Genomic DNA, 17,436 nt, shown 5'->3' on the forward strand with positions numbered 1-17,436 from the left:
ACACTACTTGATATACATACGGTGCATAGCAGGATATACACCAATGTATACAGAGGATTCACAGGTAGGTTTGAGGCTGCCTTTCTGTGTCTCAAGGTCCTGGCTAGTGATTGTAGGCTAGGTCGAAAAGGTACGTCTTGAGATCTCGCTTGAAGACCTCCGTTGTTTCGGCCCTTCTTAGGCACTCCGGCAGGGTGTTCCAGAGGTTGGGGGCATAGAAACTAAAAGCTGCCTCTCCGTGTTTCTTGGTCCTGGCGTTTGGAACTGTTAAAAGTTCAGTACCTGAGGGTCTGAGTGGTCTGTTGGGCATGTACCTAACAAGCATCTCTGAAATGTATTCTGGTGAGTGACTGTGGAGAGATTTATAGACTAGTAATAGTATTTTAAAGTCTAGTCTATCGTTACAGAAATATAGAGTTGGGTATCATCTGCGTAGCTATGGTAGCTAATGTTGTGCCTCCTGATGACACTGCCAAGGGGCAGCATGTACAGGCTGAAGAGTAGAGGTCCTAGGATCGATCCTTGGGGCACCCCACAGGTCATAGGGATCTTTCCTGAGCTATGTTCACCGAGGGCAATGAAGAAATCACGACCGGTTAGATAGGTCCTAAGCCAATTGATGGAGCTGGTAGAGTGGTAGAGTGGTTGATGGAGCTGGTAGGGTGGTAGAGTGGTTGATGGAGCTGGTAGAGTGGTAGAGTGGTTGATGGAGCTGGTACTGTAGAGTGGTAGAGTGGTAGAGTGGTAGAGTGGTTGATGGAGCTGGTAGAGTGGTAGAGTGGTAAAGTGGTTGATGGAGCTGGTAGAGTGGTAGAGAATGGTTGATGGAGCTATGGTGGAGTGGTAGAGGGGTTGGTGGAGCTATGGTAGAGTGGTAGAGAGAGTGGTTGATGGATCTATGGTGGAGTGGTAGAGTGGTTGATGGATCTATGGTGGAGTGGTAGAGTGGCTGATGGAGCTGTGCTAGAGTTGTAGTGGTAGAGTGGTTGATGGAGCTACTGTATGGTAGAGTGGTTGATGGAGCTATGAATTCCTCTGCTATGATGTGTGGGCGTCAGCGTGGCCTGGTACCACTGAGCAGCAGGAGAGAAGAGATAGGCGCAGACAGCAGTAAGAGACAATGATGAAGGCAGCTGAAGGAAATTGTGCATTCACAGCTATTTTACTGAGATCGGACAACTGAAGCCTACAGACGAATAACCATACTGAATATGTGCCATTTACATGTACGATTGTGTTACTGTTTTGTAATCTCAGGATCTTATGACTATGAATTAACATCAAAAGAGTATTAAATGCATAGCACTACAGAGAAGACATTGTGTACTTGCAATTGGTGTATATATCATTCACACAAAATATTATTAGGATGGTCTGTACATCTCTTGCATGTGGTCTCAGCTATTGTGAAATTTGCACTTGTTTTGTGTGTGTGCCCAGCCATCCCCCTGAGAGATACCCTCCTCCTGCAAGTTCTCACTGCAACTCTAAACTAACCTCTGATTCTGCTAATTAACTACTCATTAACACCGTGTTAAGTTAGGGTTGGAGTGAAAACGTGCAGGACGGTAGTTCTGCAGGAGGAGGGTTGGGCACCGTAAACACACTCTAGACCAGGGGTGTCAAACATACGGCCCGCGGGCCAAAACCGGCCCGCCAGATGGTTCAAACCGGCCCACGAGACGACGTCCAAAATTAATAAAAAGGAACAGATATTCCAAATTTGTCCAGCAGAGGTCGCACTGACATAACGAGAGATCCGGAAATAAACAGCACGTGACAGCAACGCGCCCAGAATCATCTGGCAATCTTGCCTTATCGTTATCAAGCTCTTGTTGTCAAAATTACCCACGGTTGCACCGTCATTACCAAAATGTCTGTCAAAACGGAGAAAAGTTGACACAGAGTGCAGAGTTTTCCAAGAAAAATGGACTGATTCTTATTTATTCACAGAAGTGAAAGCGAAACCTGTGTGCTTGGTGTGTAATCAGCAAGTTTCAGTGCTCAAGGAATATAATATTCGACGCCACTATGAGACTCATCATGGTGAAAAATACAACCATTTGCGAGGACAACTGAGAATAGAGAAGATAAATGAATTGTTAGTGGGTCTGAAGAAACAGCAGTCTGTTTTTACCCGTAGCCGAGAGGTCAGTGATGCAGCGGTGAAAGCTAGCTACCTTATTGCTAACGAGTTAATGTTAGGATCCAAGCCATTTTCTGAGGGCGAGTTCGTGAAAACATGCATGCTGAAGGCTGCAGAAATCGTGTGCCCTGAAAAGCGACAGGCCTTTGCCAACATTAGCCTAACGAGGAACACTGTCGCAGATAGAATTTCAGATCTCTCGGCAGACTTGGACAGCCAAATGAATCACAAAGTCAAGTCATTTGTTGCATTTTCGGTTGCAATTGATGAGAGCACTCTGAAGAATACAGTTCTGTTAAAAATAACATTTACTGTGGTAATGTAATATTTAAAGACCATGAACATTGTGCAGTATAATATCAGTCAGCAGCTTCAGCACAAAATAGTTTGGTCTGGTGTAACTCTATTGCTCATGCACTGCTATCACTTTTATGGGTTTTTGAAATGTACAAATTTAATACATTTACAAGGCAGGGTGATAACATTCTTCATAGCTCCCACTTTAGTTTGTGCATAGTGTGGTGAGTCAGTTCAGGTGGTCAGATGTGAAAATGTATCTACTGTACATTAAAATAAACAAGTTGTTTTAATCAAAGTGAAATGCCATTTTTTCAGTTCCATAGGCCTATCTGTGAATAAATGTTTTGTGCCTTTGTAGATCCACTGTGATCTGTGAGTTATAATGCACATATATAGGCTAAATGATAAATTAAGGCATAATATTGAAATATTGAAAAACAAAGGTAAAGATTTGGAGTTGACGTTATTTCTAGGTTATTTTGCTATTATTTTACTGGCCCGGCCCACTTGAGATCAGATTGGGCTCTATGTGGCCCCTGAAGCAAAATGAGTTTGACACCCCTGCTCTAGACACACTCATTCATGATTACTGACCAACACACATCTTATACTGTAGATGCTGCTACACATCCCATAGCCAAACATCTCAAATGCAGTTTCACTGGACCCTGTCCAAAAGACAAACGTTCATCTTAGTATTGGTCAAGATAGAGTTGGTCAAGCTAATAGTTGCTTGCAGTAAAGTGGTTTCGATTTGTTGTTCTGATTGATTGGTGGTTGATCAAATCATCCAGGATTTAATTCTGGCAACGCCCCTCGGTGCCAGCAGATTGGATTGGAGTTATGCCAGACCTCCAGTTGAGCATTGCATTGTTGTTGGCTACAGACCTCTGGTCGCACCAGAGGAAAACACTGGTAATCACTTCCTATTCCCATCTAGTGACGATGCTGCCCAGCCGCGTGTAACGGGATTAGGTCGGCCGAGCGTCCAGAAGACCCGCTCCGCTGTCACTTGTCTTCTGACTGCTTGAACGTTATCTTTCAATTCCTTCCACCAAAAAACCCAAGAAAGGACACAGATGCAGAGAGCGTATCGCAAACCCCCAAGTGTACCACAGAGGCGTCTCTTAAGTGCCAAGCAGAAAGGGGTTAAGAGGTTTTTTTTTGAGAGCCAAGGAAGGTATGAAGGGAGGAGAGGAGAGGCTGGGGTCGGGTACGGCAGAGGAAAAGTCTCCTAACACCAACCCAAGGCAGCTCTTCCTGGTGTGCGTGATGGAGTGGAAGAGACAGGGCATCTCTTATTGATGAGCTCTGCTTGTTGGAGGAGAGACACAGTCAGGCTCGCTTCAAGGAGACACTCACTTTACCCTGCCAGGAAACTGGAGGACGCGTGTACCCAGCCACAACACGATCCAACGCTGTCCATATGCCCGCAGCCTACAATACACCACACTACTCTGAATATCACACCAGCACTCTAGCTCCGCCCCTTCAGAAGCTGAGAGAGCGGCACAGAAAGCCTATATAGCCTCAATCTTATCTCCTCACCTCCATTCTGATCAGCCCCCCCCTCCCCCCCCCCCCCCCCTGGAGCTTTTTACAGAGGAACCCCAGGAGGAGAGGGGATTTCTGGGTTAGGCTCAGGCAGATGTCCACCTCTCCATCAGGATTCCGGAGCTGGGAAGGCAGGGGGGCTTTCTGTGAGCCAAACAGTAGAGAGATGATGTGGAATGAGGAGCGAGGCGCGGCAGACAGATTTGGCTGCGATCGGGCGACCCTCACGGAATAACAATGAGCCTCTCTGTCTGCTGCCAGGCGACGCGCGCGGGCCAGGCATGGCGATGCGGCGCGGGGGGAGGAGAGTGTGGGTGTGTGTCGTGTGTGTGTGTCGGTATGCGTGCGTGGGAGCATGTGTGTGTGTGTGCACGTGTGTGTGTGTGCATTTCGGTGCACAGTACATGCAGTTTATCCAAACCTGATGTAGAACAGTATATGTACTGTAGTAGGTGGTAGTAATCTCTGAATTTCTTCTGATTAAATTATTGTATATATGGTAATAGTTTCTCAGTTTGACCTGAGTCATCTGATTATCTTAAGTTATACGGTAATGGTATTATCCCATTATAGGCGTCCACTTCATTGGTTGAATAGTTCTGAGCGGTGAATCTGTGAGAGAGATCAGCACAGAGATGATATCATGACCCGCGTTAGGGTTAGCCACAGCTAGCGCGCTAGGCAATTTCTCAGAGTGCTGCTGAAATCCTCGCTTCAGTTCCTCCTCATCTACCCTGCCTCCCCGCTCCCATTGTTCTGGATGGGGCGGCCATCACAGAGAGTGCTAGGCTTGGTCAGCCGCGGTTCCGGAGGATGCATTAGACAGCACCTTTTATCAGGATCAACATAATCAAAGTGACGTCGCTGGGAGCTAGCTTTACCGGCACCCACGGCCCTGGCCTAGTTGAGTCTGTCTCCTACTGTAGGAACTATTGGAGCTTTTAGAGGTCGTGTCGCATAGCCAAACCTATCTCCACACTTTGTTTACGCTGTGCCAGCACTGGAGAGAGGTCCGGCTGGACCCATTACCATTCGGGGATAGGGGGGGAACAAAACGCTGTATTTCTTTAAAACAATCACAATCGTCATTGGCGGAGAAAAAGCATAGTCTGGGTTGAATCTGATTGGGGTGTACAAAATATTTCGCCACCACTGATTGGGCAGTAATGTTAACGAATGACAAGGCTTATTCCCAAAACCTACATCCGTTGAGTCAGACTGCTTTAGAGGCAACTCATGACAACTCTTTAGTAACGGTCAGAGGAGGATGGCGGCTCGTACAGTGAGGGAAATAATTATTTGAGCCCCTTCAGATTTTCTAAGTTTGCCCACTGACAAAGAAATGATCAACGCATCTCAAAAAAGTTGTAAATTGATTTGCATTTTAATGAGTGAAATAAGTATTTGACCCCTTCGCAAAACATGACTTAATACTTGGTGGCAAAACCCAGAGGTCAGACGTTTCTTGTAGTTGGCCACCAGGTTTCTTGTAGTTGGCAACCAGGTTTTCACTCATCTCAGGAGGGATTTTGTCCCACTCCTCATTGCAGATCCTCTCCAAGTCATAAAGGTTCCGAGGCTGACGTTTGGCAACTCGATTTGCAAATAATCGCACCAACTGTTGTCACATTCTTACCAAGCTGCTTGGCAATGGTCTTGTAGCCCATTCCAGCCTTGTGCAGATCTACAATCTTGTCCCTGACGTCCTTGGACAGCTGTTTGGTCTTGGTCATGGTGGAGAGTTTGGAATCTCATTGATTGATTGCTTCTGTGGACAAGTGTCTTTTATACAGGTAACAAGCTGACATTAGGGGCACTCTCTTAAAGGGAGAGGACTAATTTGTGTGCCTCATGGACATAACCAGTCTGTGGGAGCCATAAATCTTGCAGGTTGATAGGGGATCAAATACTTATTTCACTCGATCAAATGCGAATCAATTTATAACTTTTTTGAAATGTGTTTTTCTGGATTTTTTGTTGTTATTCTGTTTCTCACTGTTAAAATAAACCTACCATAAAATGATAGACTGATCATTTATTTGTCAGTGGGCAAATGTACAAAATCAGCAGGGGATCAAATAATTATTTCCTTCACTGTATCTGAGGTGTTTGTTTTGGTTTGTGTGTTATCTCACTGTGTGCCCTGGGTCTCCCTGACCTCCTCTGTAGCTCTGTATGTCAATGTCATTTTATTTATATACTGTAGCACCATTCAGCAATGTAGCACATAGTGCTTTACATAAAAAGAGATGGATAAAAACATAAATCATGTAAACACAGTGAGAATAGATTTTAAAGAAACAATACAAGTAAAATAATTAGAAATTAAAAGATAATGTAAAATAAAATAAAAGTATAAAAACAGAATACAAATTAAGAACACTTGAAGATATTAACAGAACTAAAGCTATGTGGTAAAAGCAATATTAAAAAGGTATGTTTCTCACTTCTTAAAAGTTACCACGGTCTCAGACATTCTCAGGTCCTCTGGCAGGGTGTAGCCTATACTGTTACGGTCAGTTACCGTTACAGTTACCCCCGTGTTAGGGTCACCAGCTGGAACAACGACAGGTCAAACGCAGAGAGGAACCAGTCTGACCTCTGCCCTTTAACCTGCCCTCTGACTAGGGAAGACTGCTCTCTGTCCTCCAAAAAGAAGAGGTATCTTGCAGCTGTAGCTCTCAGTCTGCGCAGGTAGACTGAGATATTCAGGTATTCAGCTGCTCTCAGTCTGCGCAGGTAGACTGAGATATTCAGGTATTCAGCTGCTCTCAGTCTGCGCAGGTAGACTGAGATATTCAGATATTCAGCTGCTCTCAGTCTGCGCAGGTAGAGTGAGATATTCAGGTATTCAGCTGCTTTCAGTCTGCGCAGGTAGACTGAGATATTCAGATATTCAGCTGCTCTCAGTCTGCGCAGGTAGACTGAGATATTCAGGTATTCAGCTGCTCTCAGTCTGTGCAGGTAGACTGAGATATTCAGGTATTCAGCTGCTTTCAGTCTGCGCAGGTAGACTGAGATATTCAGGTATTCAGCTGCTCTCAGTCTGCGCAGGTAGAGTGAGATATTCAGATATTCAGCTGCTCTCAGTCTGCGCTGGTAGACTGAGATATTCAGGTATTCAGCTGCTCTCAGTCTGCGCAGGTAGACTGAGATATTCAGATATTCAGCTGCTATTTTACAAACAGAGATATTTCTAACTACTCTCAAGGGACACATACAGCACAGTATAGACATTCAACATTGGGACCAAATGGAGACGTTCATATACAGTACTCTTTGATGACAAGTGGAGATATGAAGACAAATAAGAACACATACTGTCGAGACACTCAGACACTCAGTTCATTTCATGCATTGGTACAAAATAACATCTTCAACTCCAGTGACAGCCTGGGGAGGCTGATGGATGAACACTTTGTTCCAGACAAAGTATCGCTCCAAGCAGCCATGCTTTTAAAGTTTTGGTGGTAACAGAAAAACAAGCTGTCATTGGGGAACACGGCACGGAAAAAAAGTTGTAGTAAATCTGTATTTAAACGACACTGGGGCACTCGGTGTGAGAGAGCATCCGAGATGAGAGCGATCAATACTGAAGCACCCAAATCTGACAGTTGACAAATGGATTCGAGGGCATAATACCGCTACAGTACATCCAGGGTACTGCCAACTCCGCTTGGCATGAGATTTTGCTTTCACCTGCACCCAGATACGTTTCTGTGGGTGTAATATTATTAGGTGGGCTAGCTTGCAGAAGCTAGCCCAACTTGTGATATTCCCACTATTTCTTTCTTTATTATTATTCTTCCCATTTTTTGTCTCCTTTATAACTTCTTCATACTTTGTGCTAGAAACTTCATTCAAACTTAAAAATGTTCACAATGTTTAGCTCTTTAACGGATGTATTCAGATTTTTGATATTTTTGATAGTTTTTCAGAAATGTAACTTTTAAAACTATTTTTTGTCCCATTAAAACTGCTTGAAACTGCTTTTGGAATGTTCAGAAACTTTGTTTTCTTTGAGTGGTGGCAGCAGTTGCTTTGAAAATATTCACACATTTTGTAAAGTGCTGGCACTCCTACAGTTTTGAACGCTCATACACATATTATATATCAAAATGTTCACACAACTGTGCTGAGTCTTACAATGTAAGTATCTAAGCTGTGTAACTTACAGTTCGCTGTATACGATTTGTTCGGCAACTGCGCTCCTTATTGAAATGTATGGCGCTGCACTCTAACTTTTGAGCTGCTCATTTTGCATTTTTAATCTTTTTCTAACTTGTCGCTATGGCTACAGTTTTAACAGCTCATACACATATTATATATCGAAACGTTCACACAACTGTGCTGATTCGTACAATGTAAGTATCTAAGCTGTGTGACTTATAGTTTTCGCTGTATGACGTTTTGTTCGGCAATTGCGCTCCCCATTGGAACGTATGGCAACGCACTGTAACTTTTGAGCTGCTAATTTAGCTTTTTCTAACTTGTCGCCATGCCTACAGTGTTTAAGCTATACAGACATATTATACCTAGAAATGTTCTGCAAGTTCTCAGGATTCCAATGGTGTCAATATATAAGCTGTAACATTTATAGTTTTTGCGATAGAGCTGTCTGAAGCGGACCATGTCTAGGATCAGAGTGTCAATTGGGATTAGACGTGGTGGCAGCTGTTGCTTTTTTGAATTTGTGTGCATGTGCAGCCTCTCTTAAAGGTACAGGCACCCTTTTTTAACTAATGTGGTAGCACAGAACTCAGCCAAAGTGGAATAGAGACACATGATCTTCACTGGTGGGGGCCGGTGCGTAGCCCGGAGAGGAGTACACCGTCCCTGACTGGCTATGACCACGCCACTATTCACGCCACAGAACCCACTTTTCAGCCCCTGAGTGGGCTAGAGACACACAGTCTTCAATGGTGGATGCATGGAAATTGCCCGGAGGTCACTGTACTGTCCCCGACTAGCTGTGACACAAGGGGGCGGAGCCTAACCAGCACGCCACCATCCACGCCACGGGCCCTACAACTCAGACCATGAGTGGGCTAGAGACACATGGTCTTTACCGGTGCGGGCAGGTAAGTGGCCTGGAGAGGCGTACACTGTCCCCGACCAGCTCTGACCTGAGGGGGCGGAGTCTTGTCACCACTCCACTGTCCACGCCACGGACCCCACAATTCAGCCCCTGAGTGGGCTAGAGACGCACGGTCTTCGCCAGTGGGTGCATGGAGATTGCCCGGTCCATAGTAGTTCTAGCAGTAGCTGTTACATACAGCTGCAGCAGCTAGCCCACCTCACATTTTCTCCAGGAAATGTACTTTCTAGTTATACGATAATATTTCAGCGCGAGGAAGGAGTGTACGTGTCACTCCAGGCAAGCATGCTTGATACCGTCAACTATCACACACACGCATCGTCATACCGTAAACATGGCATCACTTGCCGGAGGGAACTCGGGCTGGCATCGGCGCCTGTGGAGTTGGCGAGCCAGCGCTGGTGCAACTCGCGTCTGTCAGTGGCTGTTTTATTCCAGCATAGGATTCATTTAAATGGATAAAAAAACATGCAGGGAAAAACCATTTGCAGCTTCACTGAGCCGTTATGAGAACGGCACTCGAAACACTTTCTCAGAGTGTGATATCGTCCATCAAAGTTGCACGGCTTGTTTTGATATTCAGCAGGCAGCGCCAGATTCTGGGAGTTTTCTTCGACCACTGAGAGAGGTTTTGGATATCGATCATGACGTTCATTTACATCTTATTGGAATTCTCTGCCGTGTCCCGAGGCTCAGGCTCCGTTGGACAAACACGCTCTCGGGCGGTCAGCAGATCGGACTGCGAGCGGCGTGAGGGGTTGTGACCCTCTGGTGGAAAGGTCATGGTTAGGGCCCGTGCGTCACGGCTTCATCTCTCACGGACTGGCGTTGTTTTATAAAGTAGGTCGTGTGACTGACTTCATTTGAGCTTTCCGCTCGCTATGCACGCGTGCACGCACGCACGCACACACACACACACACACACACACACACACACACACACACACACACACACACACACACACACACACACCAGCTCCCCCCAACATCTCGTCCTAAAATCATTCAGCTAGTGGAATGCACTGTGCATTCTGAACGTCCCCCCCAAAAAATGGCAGGAAGAAAATGGAGTAAAAAGTCATTCTGCTCGGAGCGCCGGATAATCCCTTTTACCCACAGAGACCGGAGAGAGAACCCACTTAGGTTATCTACAGCCCCGGGGGACCCTCTCTAATCCCTAATCCACTCTACATTGGGATTGTTGACATCAGGAAATTGCTTGTGTTGTCCGTCAAGGCCGGGAATGATAACAGTATGGGGTAGTGCGCTGAAAGCCGGAGCCTGTTTGTGTATGCAGACTGGTGCTACTGTAGCTGCTCTACAGTCAGGGCAGTCTGTCACAGCCACTGGCTAATGGAGAGCATATGCTTTTAGCAGAACGGCATTGAATTTGTGTGTGTGTGTGTAGGTCTGTGTGTGTGTGTAGGTGTGTGTGTGTGTGTGTGTGTGTATACTTCAATGTAAGTGTGTGCGTGTGTGTGTGTGTGTGTTTGTGTGTGTGTGCGTTTGTGTGTGTATGTGTAGGTGTGTGTGTGTGTAGGTGTGTGTCTGTAGGTGTGTGTATGTGTGTACTGTATATGTTTGTTTGTGTACAGTATGTAGGTGTATGTGTGTGTGTGTATGTGTGTAGGTGTGTGTGTGTGTGTTGTCTCCCAGGAAACCCCAGTACAGGGGTGTATGTGTAGGTGTGTGTGTGTACTGTAGGTGTGTGTATGTGTGTGTGTATGTTTGTGTATGTAGGTGTGTGTGTGTGTGTGTGTGTAGGTGTGTGTGTGTGTGTGTATGTTTGTGTTTGTGTATGTAGGTGTGTCTGAGTGTCTGTCTGGATGTTAACCCCCGGCGTGCTGGTGTGTTTCAGGTGGTCCAGGTGCCGGTGGAGTCGTGTGACCAGTACGGGTCGTGTGGCGAGTGTCTGAGCTCCGGGGACCCTCACTGCGGCTGGTGTGTCCTCTCCAACACGTGAGTCTCTCCTCCCCTTCCAGAGAGACCAGACGACTGGTCCTCTCCAACACGTGAGTCTCTCCTCCCCTTCCAGAGAGACCAGACGACTGGTCCTCTCCAACACGTGAGTCTCTCCTCCCCTTCCAGAGAGACCAGACGACTGGTCCTCTCCAACACGTGAGTCTCTCCTCCCCTTCCAGAGAGACCAGACGCCTGGTCCTCTCCAACACGTGAGTCTCTCCTCCCCTTCCAGAGAGACCAGACGACTGGTCCTTTCCAACACGTGAGTCTCTCCTCCCCTTCCAGAGAGACCAGACGCCTGGTCCTCTCCAACACGTGAGTCTCTCCTCCCCTTCCAGAGAGACCAGACGCCTGGTCCTCTCCAACACGTGAGTCTCTCCTCCCCTTCCAGAGAGACCAGACGACTGGTCCTTTCCAACACGTGAGTCCCTCCTCCCCTTCCAGAGAGACCAGACGCCTGGTCCTTTCCAACACGTGAGTCTCTCCTCCCCTTCCAGAGAGACCAGACGCCTGGTCCTCTCCAACACGTGAGTCTCTCCTCCCCTTCCAGAGAGACCAGACGCCTGGTCCTCTCCAACACGTGAGTCTCTCCTCCCCTTCCAGAGAGACCAGACGCCTGGTCCTCTCCAACACGTGAGTCTCTCCTCCCCCTTCCAGAGAGACCAGACACTTCGTTATATCCTGATATGTCATAAGCACATTATAACCCTGGGATCAATGCCATGATACTTGATATACAGTGGATCATGTGATTTTGGACGCAATATAGACTGGCAATGTTGCTTCCAACGAGGAGGGATTTGGAGGTAAAAATCGAACATTGGTGCATTTGGTACAAAAAAAAATTTAATAAGAAGAAATATAATAATAAGAAATATATTACTGCCATTTTTTTGGGTGACTTAATTCCCTGGGAACAATGGCTGAAAACCTAGTGTGTCATTTCTGGCTTTAAAACTCACATTCTCACCAACAGCTGGACAGAGGACAGCAGATAAGCGGTGGAGCCCTTCAAAATGGACACAGAATGCCCTCAAAAAAACAACAACATTGTTTGTCAGGTCGACAATGAGAGAGGAGGGAACAAAGAGAGTGAGGGAGTGAAAAAGCAAGAGAGAGAGAGAGAGAGAGAGACGGACAGACGGACGGACGGACAGAGACAACTGGTGTTTGGTGGGAAAAAAGGGATTATGCTGGAGCTAGACTAGAGCAGCCGGGCCTGCCAAACTGCTGCTGTGTTCTTTCGGCACATTTTGGACTCTGACAGAGCGGGCTTATCGGCTCTATTTTAATTGTCCGGCCTCCAGGATGGCTTAAATACGTAACAGAGCCACACAGGGTATTCAGACGATTAAAACCCAGTGTTTGAGAAACTGATGGCTCCGAAACAGACCTCAAAAAGGATTTTGCCGACCGTCACGTTGACGTTTGCATTTGTTATCGTTGCCGTTATCTAAATTAAAGCGCTTCAGAGAGTTATTGGACGTACAGTCAAAATAATACAAATATTATGTGTTAGAATTACTTTATTCAATAATGATTTTCTCAGTGTTACCTTCAAATAATTTGTCTACATACAGTATATACTGTAGAAATGCTTCTACAGTCATCCCCAACATGATACTGTACATGAAAGTATACTGAAGCTGATTGATATCACTGATGAATTAAATTGCCCAGACGGTGGTGATCGGTCACCTGTAAAGTGTTTAGACCATAGGTGCCCAGGCATGGCCTGTGTGAGAGCACATGTTTTTTTATGTCTATGTATGTGTGTGTGTGTGTGTGTGTGTGTATACGTGATGTAAGGCGGCGTTGGTGTGTGACATGGCGGTAACCCTCCGTCCCGCCTGTAGGGGGCGTGGTGGTCATGCTGGGGGTGTGGCGGCCGACCCCGCCCTCTGGCCCCCCCTCCCTCCCCCCTCTCTCTGCCTGTCCAGTAGCAAGCGTCCTGTAATTACAGCCCAGGGCCGTCGGCTGTCTGAGAGCTCTCGGGGGCCGTCACCCTGGGCGACAGACAGCAGAGGGCTTGTCAAAGCCCCGCCTCCCCTCACACTGTGCCGTACAGCTGGGGGGGCTGGGGGGGGGGGGGGGGGTAGACACCATGCTGAGTGATTACATCACCGTCAAAAGGAAGTGATGTTGGTATAAAACGCTGTATTCACCCAGAGCCTCTTATTCTGGGTTTGTGTGTTTGTGTGTTAATCTGTGTGTGTTTGTGTGTGTGTGTGTGTGTGTGTGTGTGTGTTTGCTGCACATTTCCTTCCATCAAAATCTCTATTTCAAAAGGATTATTCATTCATTCATTCATTCATTCATTCAATCATTCATTCATTCAACTCCGTGTGCTATATGAGTTTATTTCTCTACCGCCCTACACATGTCACACAGTAATCCCTGACATTCATCAGCCCAGAAATCAAATAAACAAATACTGCAGGTGAATTATCAGATATCAGAATTATCAGATATCCCGCAGCGATGATGCGCTGACATCATGCAGGTTCTGCAACCAAGATGCGCGCATATCTCCAATGCATATGGGTCTGCAAGACGTCTCCCATTCACCAAAGCTACTTTTATTGCATAACAAATCAAAATCAAATCAAATCAAACTTTTTGTATAGCGCATTTCATACACAGAAGCCACACAATGCCTACAGGTATCACCGGGTTGACAGGCTGCTGAACCGGAGAAAATTGACTTTGCGTTGGTCTCATTGGCTACGTTCCACATTATTCTGATACGTACACCGTTATTACATGACATGATTATTGTATATTCTGCATATTTTTGCTGCGAGTGAATGATTCAGTCGGAGTGTTCCTATTGGTCCGCAGGTGTGCCCGGAGAGACCACTGCGAGAGGGCAGACGAGCCATTCCGCTTCGCCACGGACACAGAACGTTGCGTGAAGGTTATCGCTCACCCCGACAGCATCGCTGTGTCAGCGGACAGCATGCCCGTGAGTCGGCCTGGCCGGCCCAGACCCGGGACAGTACACACACTGCTACACACATACTCTCACTGTGTGGCATAGACAGAAACATTTTCTTCTTCAAAATCTAATGGCATAATGTACTAGTACTTCATACTGTATCTTTTCAATCGCTTTGTTAAATTACTTTTTAAAATGTCATTAACCTTTATGTAACCAAATTTAGACCTCTTTTTTAAGAGTGATCAGGCCAAGAATGGTAGCTGTACAGTTTCATACACACACATTAAAAACAAGTGTTTTTCAAATTGCTTGAACTATGCTTTTCATTCGCTCTCCTCTCCTCTCCTCTCCTCTCCTCTCCTCTCCTCTCCTCTCCTCTCCTCTCCTCTCCTCTCCTCTCCTCTCCTCTCCTCTCCTCTCCTCTCCTCTCCTCTCCTCTCCTCTCCCCTCCTTTCCTCTCCTCCTCTCCTGTTCTCTTTTCCAGCTCCTGCTGGAGGTCAGTAACGTTCCAGACCTTTCCGCGGGGATCACCTGTGCGTTTGGGCAGCAGGCGGAGGTGGAGGGCCACGTGAAGGGGAACAGGGTCATGTGTCTGTCCCCGTCCACCAAGGATGTCCCGCAGATCCCAGAGGGCCAAGGTGAGTCGTGACATCACCGATGACATCATCATGGCTATGACAGGGCTGAGCGTCAGACGGCTAGTGTGCTGTATACCCAACATGAACATGAACATGACTGTGAACGTGAACATGACTCTGAACAGGAACGTGAACATGAACATGCTGTAGCCATTATTATCTACTTCAAATGTTCCCTTACTCCTTGCTTTTTGGGGTTCCTTCTCTTCTCCCTCCCCTCTCTCTCTACACCTCTCTATCTCCCCCTCACTCTCTCTCTCTCCACCTCTCTCTCCCCCTCACTCTCTCTCTGTCTCTCTCCCCCTCACTCTCTTTCTCCACCTCTCTCTCTCCCTCTCTCCTCCTCACTCTCTCTCTCCTCCTCACTCTCTCTCTACACCTCTCTCTCTCTCTCCCCCCTCTCTCTCTCTCCACCTCTCTCTCTCCCCCTCACTCTCTCTCTCTACCTCTCTCTCTCCCTCTCTCTCCCCCTCACACTCTCTCTCCCCCTCACTCTCCCTCTACACCTCTCCCCCCCCCTCTCTCTCTCCCTCTCTCTCTCTCTCTCTCTCTCTCTCTCTCAGACTGGTTTGGTGTGGAGCTGCGTCTCAACTCCAAGGAGACAGGCCAGATGTTGGGCAGCACAGAGGTCAAGTTCTACAACTGCAGCATGCATCACACGTGAGTGAGACAGATGCACACCCTCTCTCTCCCTCTCTCTCTCTCTCTCTCTCTCTCATTCACTCTCTATCTCTCTCTCTCTCCCTCTCTCTCTCTCTCTCTCTCTCTCATTCTCTCTCTATCTCTCTCCCTCTCTCTCTATCTCTCTCTCTTTCACACACACACACACACACACACACACACACACACACACACACACACACACACACACACACACACACACACTCTATCTCTAACATACACACTCTCTCCCTTACCCTCCCTTCTCTCTCACTCTCTCTCACCCTATCTTTCTCTTCCCCTCACACTATCTCTCTCTCTCTCTCTCTCTCTCTCTCTCTTTGTGATCTACTGAGTAGATAGCGGGGCACAGTCCCATTAGGGCCCTGGGATGCGCTGATGTACTGATGTACCCATTTACTAAGAGCAGGCCAGGCCAGATAACCCCACAGTTCGTCTGATATGTCTGCTCTGATTTAGGTCAACCTGAGCTTATTAACCCCATGTTACATTGGCTCCCTGTATATAATCTATGTAACCTGCCAATACTGTATTTCAATTTGCTCTTGAACTGGTATAATACCCACAATGGAATACTACTCCTAGTAATCCTTAATCACACGGAGTTCAAGGTCCAGGCAGGTCCAGGACACACTGGGAACATCAGAGACACAGTCAGAAGCTCATCACAGCTGTTCAGCCCAATATGGGCTCCATTAGCCACCAAGCGACTCTTGCAATCCTGTGATTAATATTTCAGTGTTAACACACAGCCCCTCCTCTCCTCTCCTCTCCTCTCCTCTCCTCTCCTCTCCTCTCCTCTCCTCTCCTCTCCTCTCCTCTCCTCTCCTCTCCTCTCCTCTCCTCTCCTCTCCTCTCCTCTCCTCTCCTCTCCTCTCCTCTCCTCTCTCCCCCTCCCACCTCTTTCCTGCTCTATCCTCTCTCCTCCCCCTTACCCTCTTCTCCTTCTCTCTCTCTCTCTCTCTCTCTCTCTCCCTCCCCCCTCACCACCATCACACCAGCATCAAATCAGTCCAGTAATGAATCACCCTGAAGTGCCCTAACAGGCCCGTTCTATTAATACCCAGCCCTGCTGTAACACTGCTGTGCATAATGTAACATATCTACTGTACATACTGGAACATGTCTACTGTACATACTGGAACATGTCTACTGTACATACTGCAACATGTCTACTGTACATACTGGAACATGTCTACTGTACATACTGGAACATGTCTGGTGCCGGTGTCCCAGCGTGTCTGTCTGTCTTCAAGAGTCTGTCTGTCCACAGGAGTCTATCCTAACGTGTCTGTCTGTCCCAACATGTCTGTCTGTCCTCAGATGTCTGTCCTAATGTGTCTGTCTGTCCCAACTTGTCTGTCTGTCCTCAGATGTCTGTCCTAATGTGTCTGTCTGTCCCAACTTGTCTGTCTGTCCTCAGATGTCTGTCCTAATGTGTCTGTCTGTCCCAACATGTCTGTCTGTCCTCAGATGTCTGTCCTAATGTGTCTGTCTGTCCCAACTTGTCTGTCTGTCCTCAGATGTCTGTCCCAACGTGTCTGTCTGTCTGTCTGTCCTCAGGTGTCTGTCCTACCATGTCTGTCTGTCCTAACGTGTCTGTTCTAACGTGTCTGTCTGTCCTAACGTGTCTGTCTGCCTGTCTGTCTGTCTTCAGGTGTCTGTCTGTCCTAACGTGTCTGTCTGCCTGTCTGTCTGTCTTCAGGTGTCTCTCTGTCCTAACGTATCCGTGTCCGTCCCCAGGTGTCTGTCCTGTGTGAGCAGCATGTTCCGGTGTCACTGGTGTAAGTATCGTAACCTCTGCACCGACGACCCGGTCAGCTGCTCCTTCCTGGAGGGCCGTGTGAACGCCACCGAGGTACGGCTCCACCGCCAAGACACACACAGACACACACACACACACACACACACGCACACACAGCTAAACATGTTTAAACGTACACCGCATAGACCTGTTGCTTGAGCATGTAATACTGCAGAGCCGTTTAACAATGCAGGTCAGTACTGGACACGGGTGTCAGGCTGATTTACCAAACTGGACCCAGGAGTGGAGCTACTCGGACGGCGCTGAGTGGGCACTCTTCGCATATCTCAATCCCCCTGCTCGAGCGCGCTG

At 47.3% G+C, this 17,436-nt stretch overlaps 1 protein-coding gene across 1 annotated transcript in view; it reads left to right on the forward strand.

Moving 5' to 3' along the window:
• LOC311311576 (plexin-A2-like) overlaps positions 1-17,436 on the forward strand; it is a gene marked incomplete at both ends in the record, with an annotated part of 75,867 nt that overhangs the window by 19,497 nt on the left and 38,934 nt on the right. Inside the window, 5 exons of the mRNA XM_084441326.1 lie at positions 10,957-11,057; positions 13,902-14,025; positions 14,486-14,639; positions 15,203-15,299; positions 17,064-17,178. Of these exons, the coding sequence (XP_084297452.1) occupies positions 10,957-11,057; positions 13,902-14,025; positions 14,486-14,639; positions 15,203-15,299; positions 17,064-17,178 (591 nt within the window). The remainder of the gene's footprint in view (positions 1-10,956; positions 11,058-13,901; positions 14,026-14,485; positions 14,640-15,202; positions 15,300-17,063; positions 17,179-17,436) is intronic.

Source organism: Borostomias antarcticus (genome assembly GCF_949987555.1).
Source record: "Borostomias antarcticus genome assembly, chromosome: 7".
NCBI lineage: Eukaryota > Metazoa > Chordata > Actinopteri > Stomiiformes > Stomiidae > Borostomias > Borostomias antarcticus.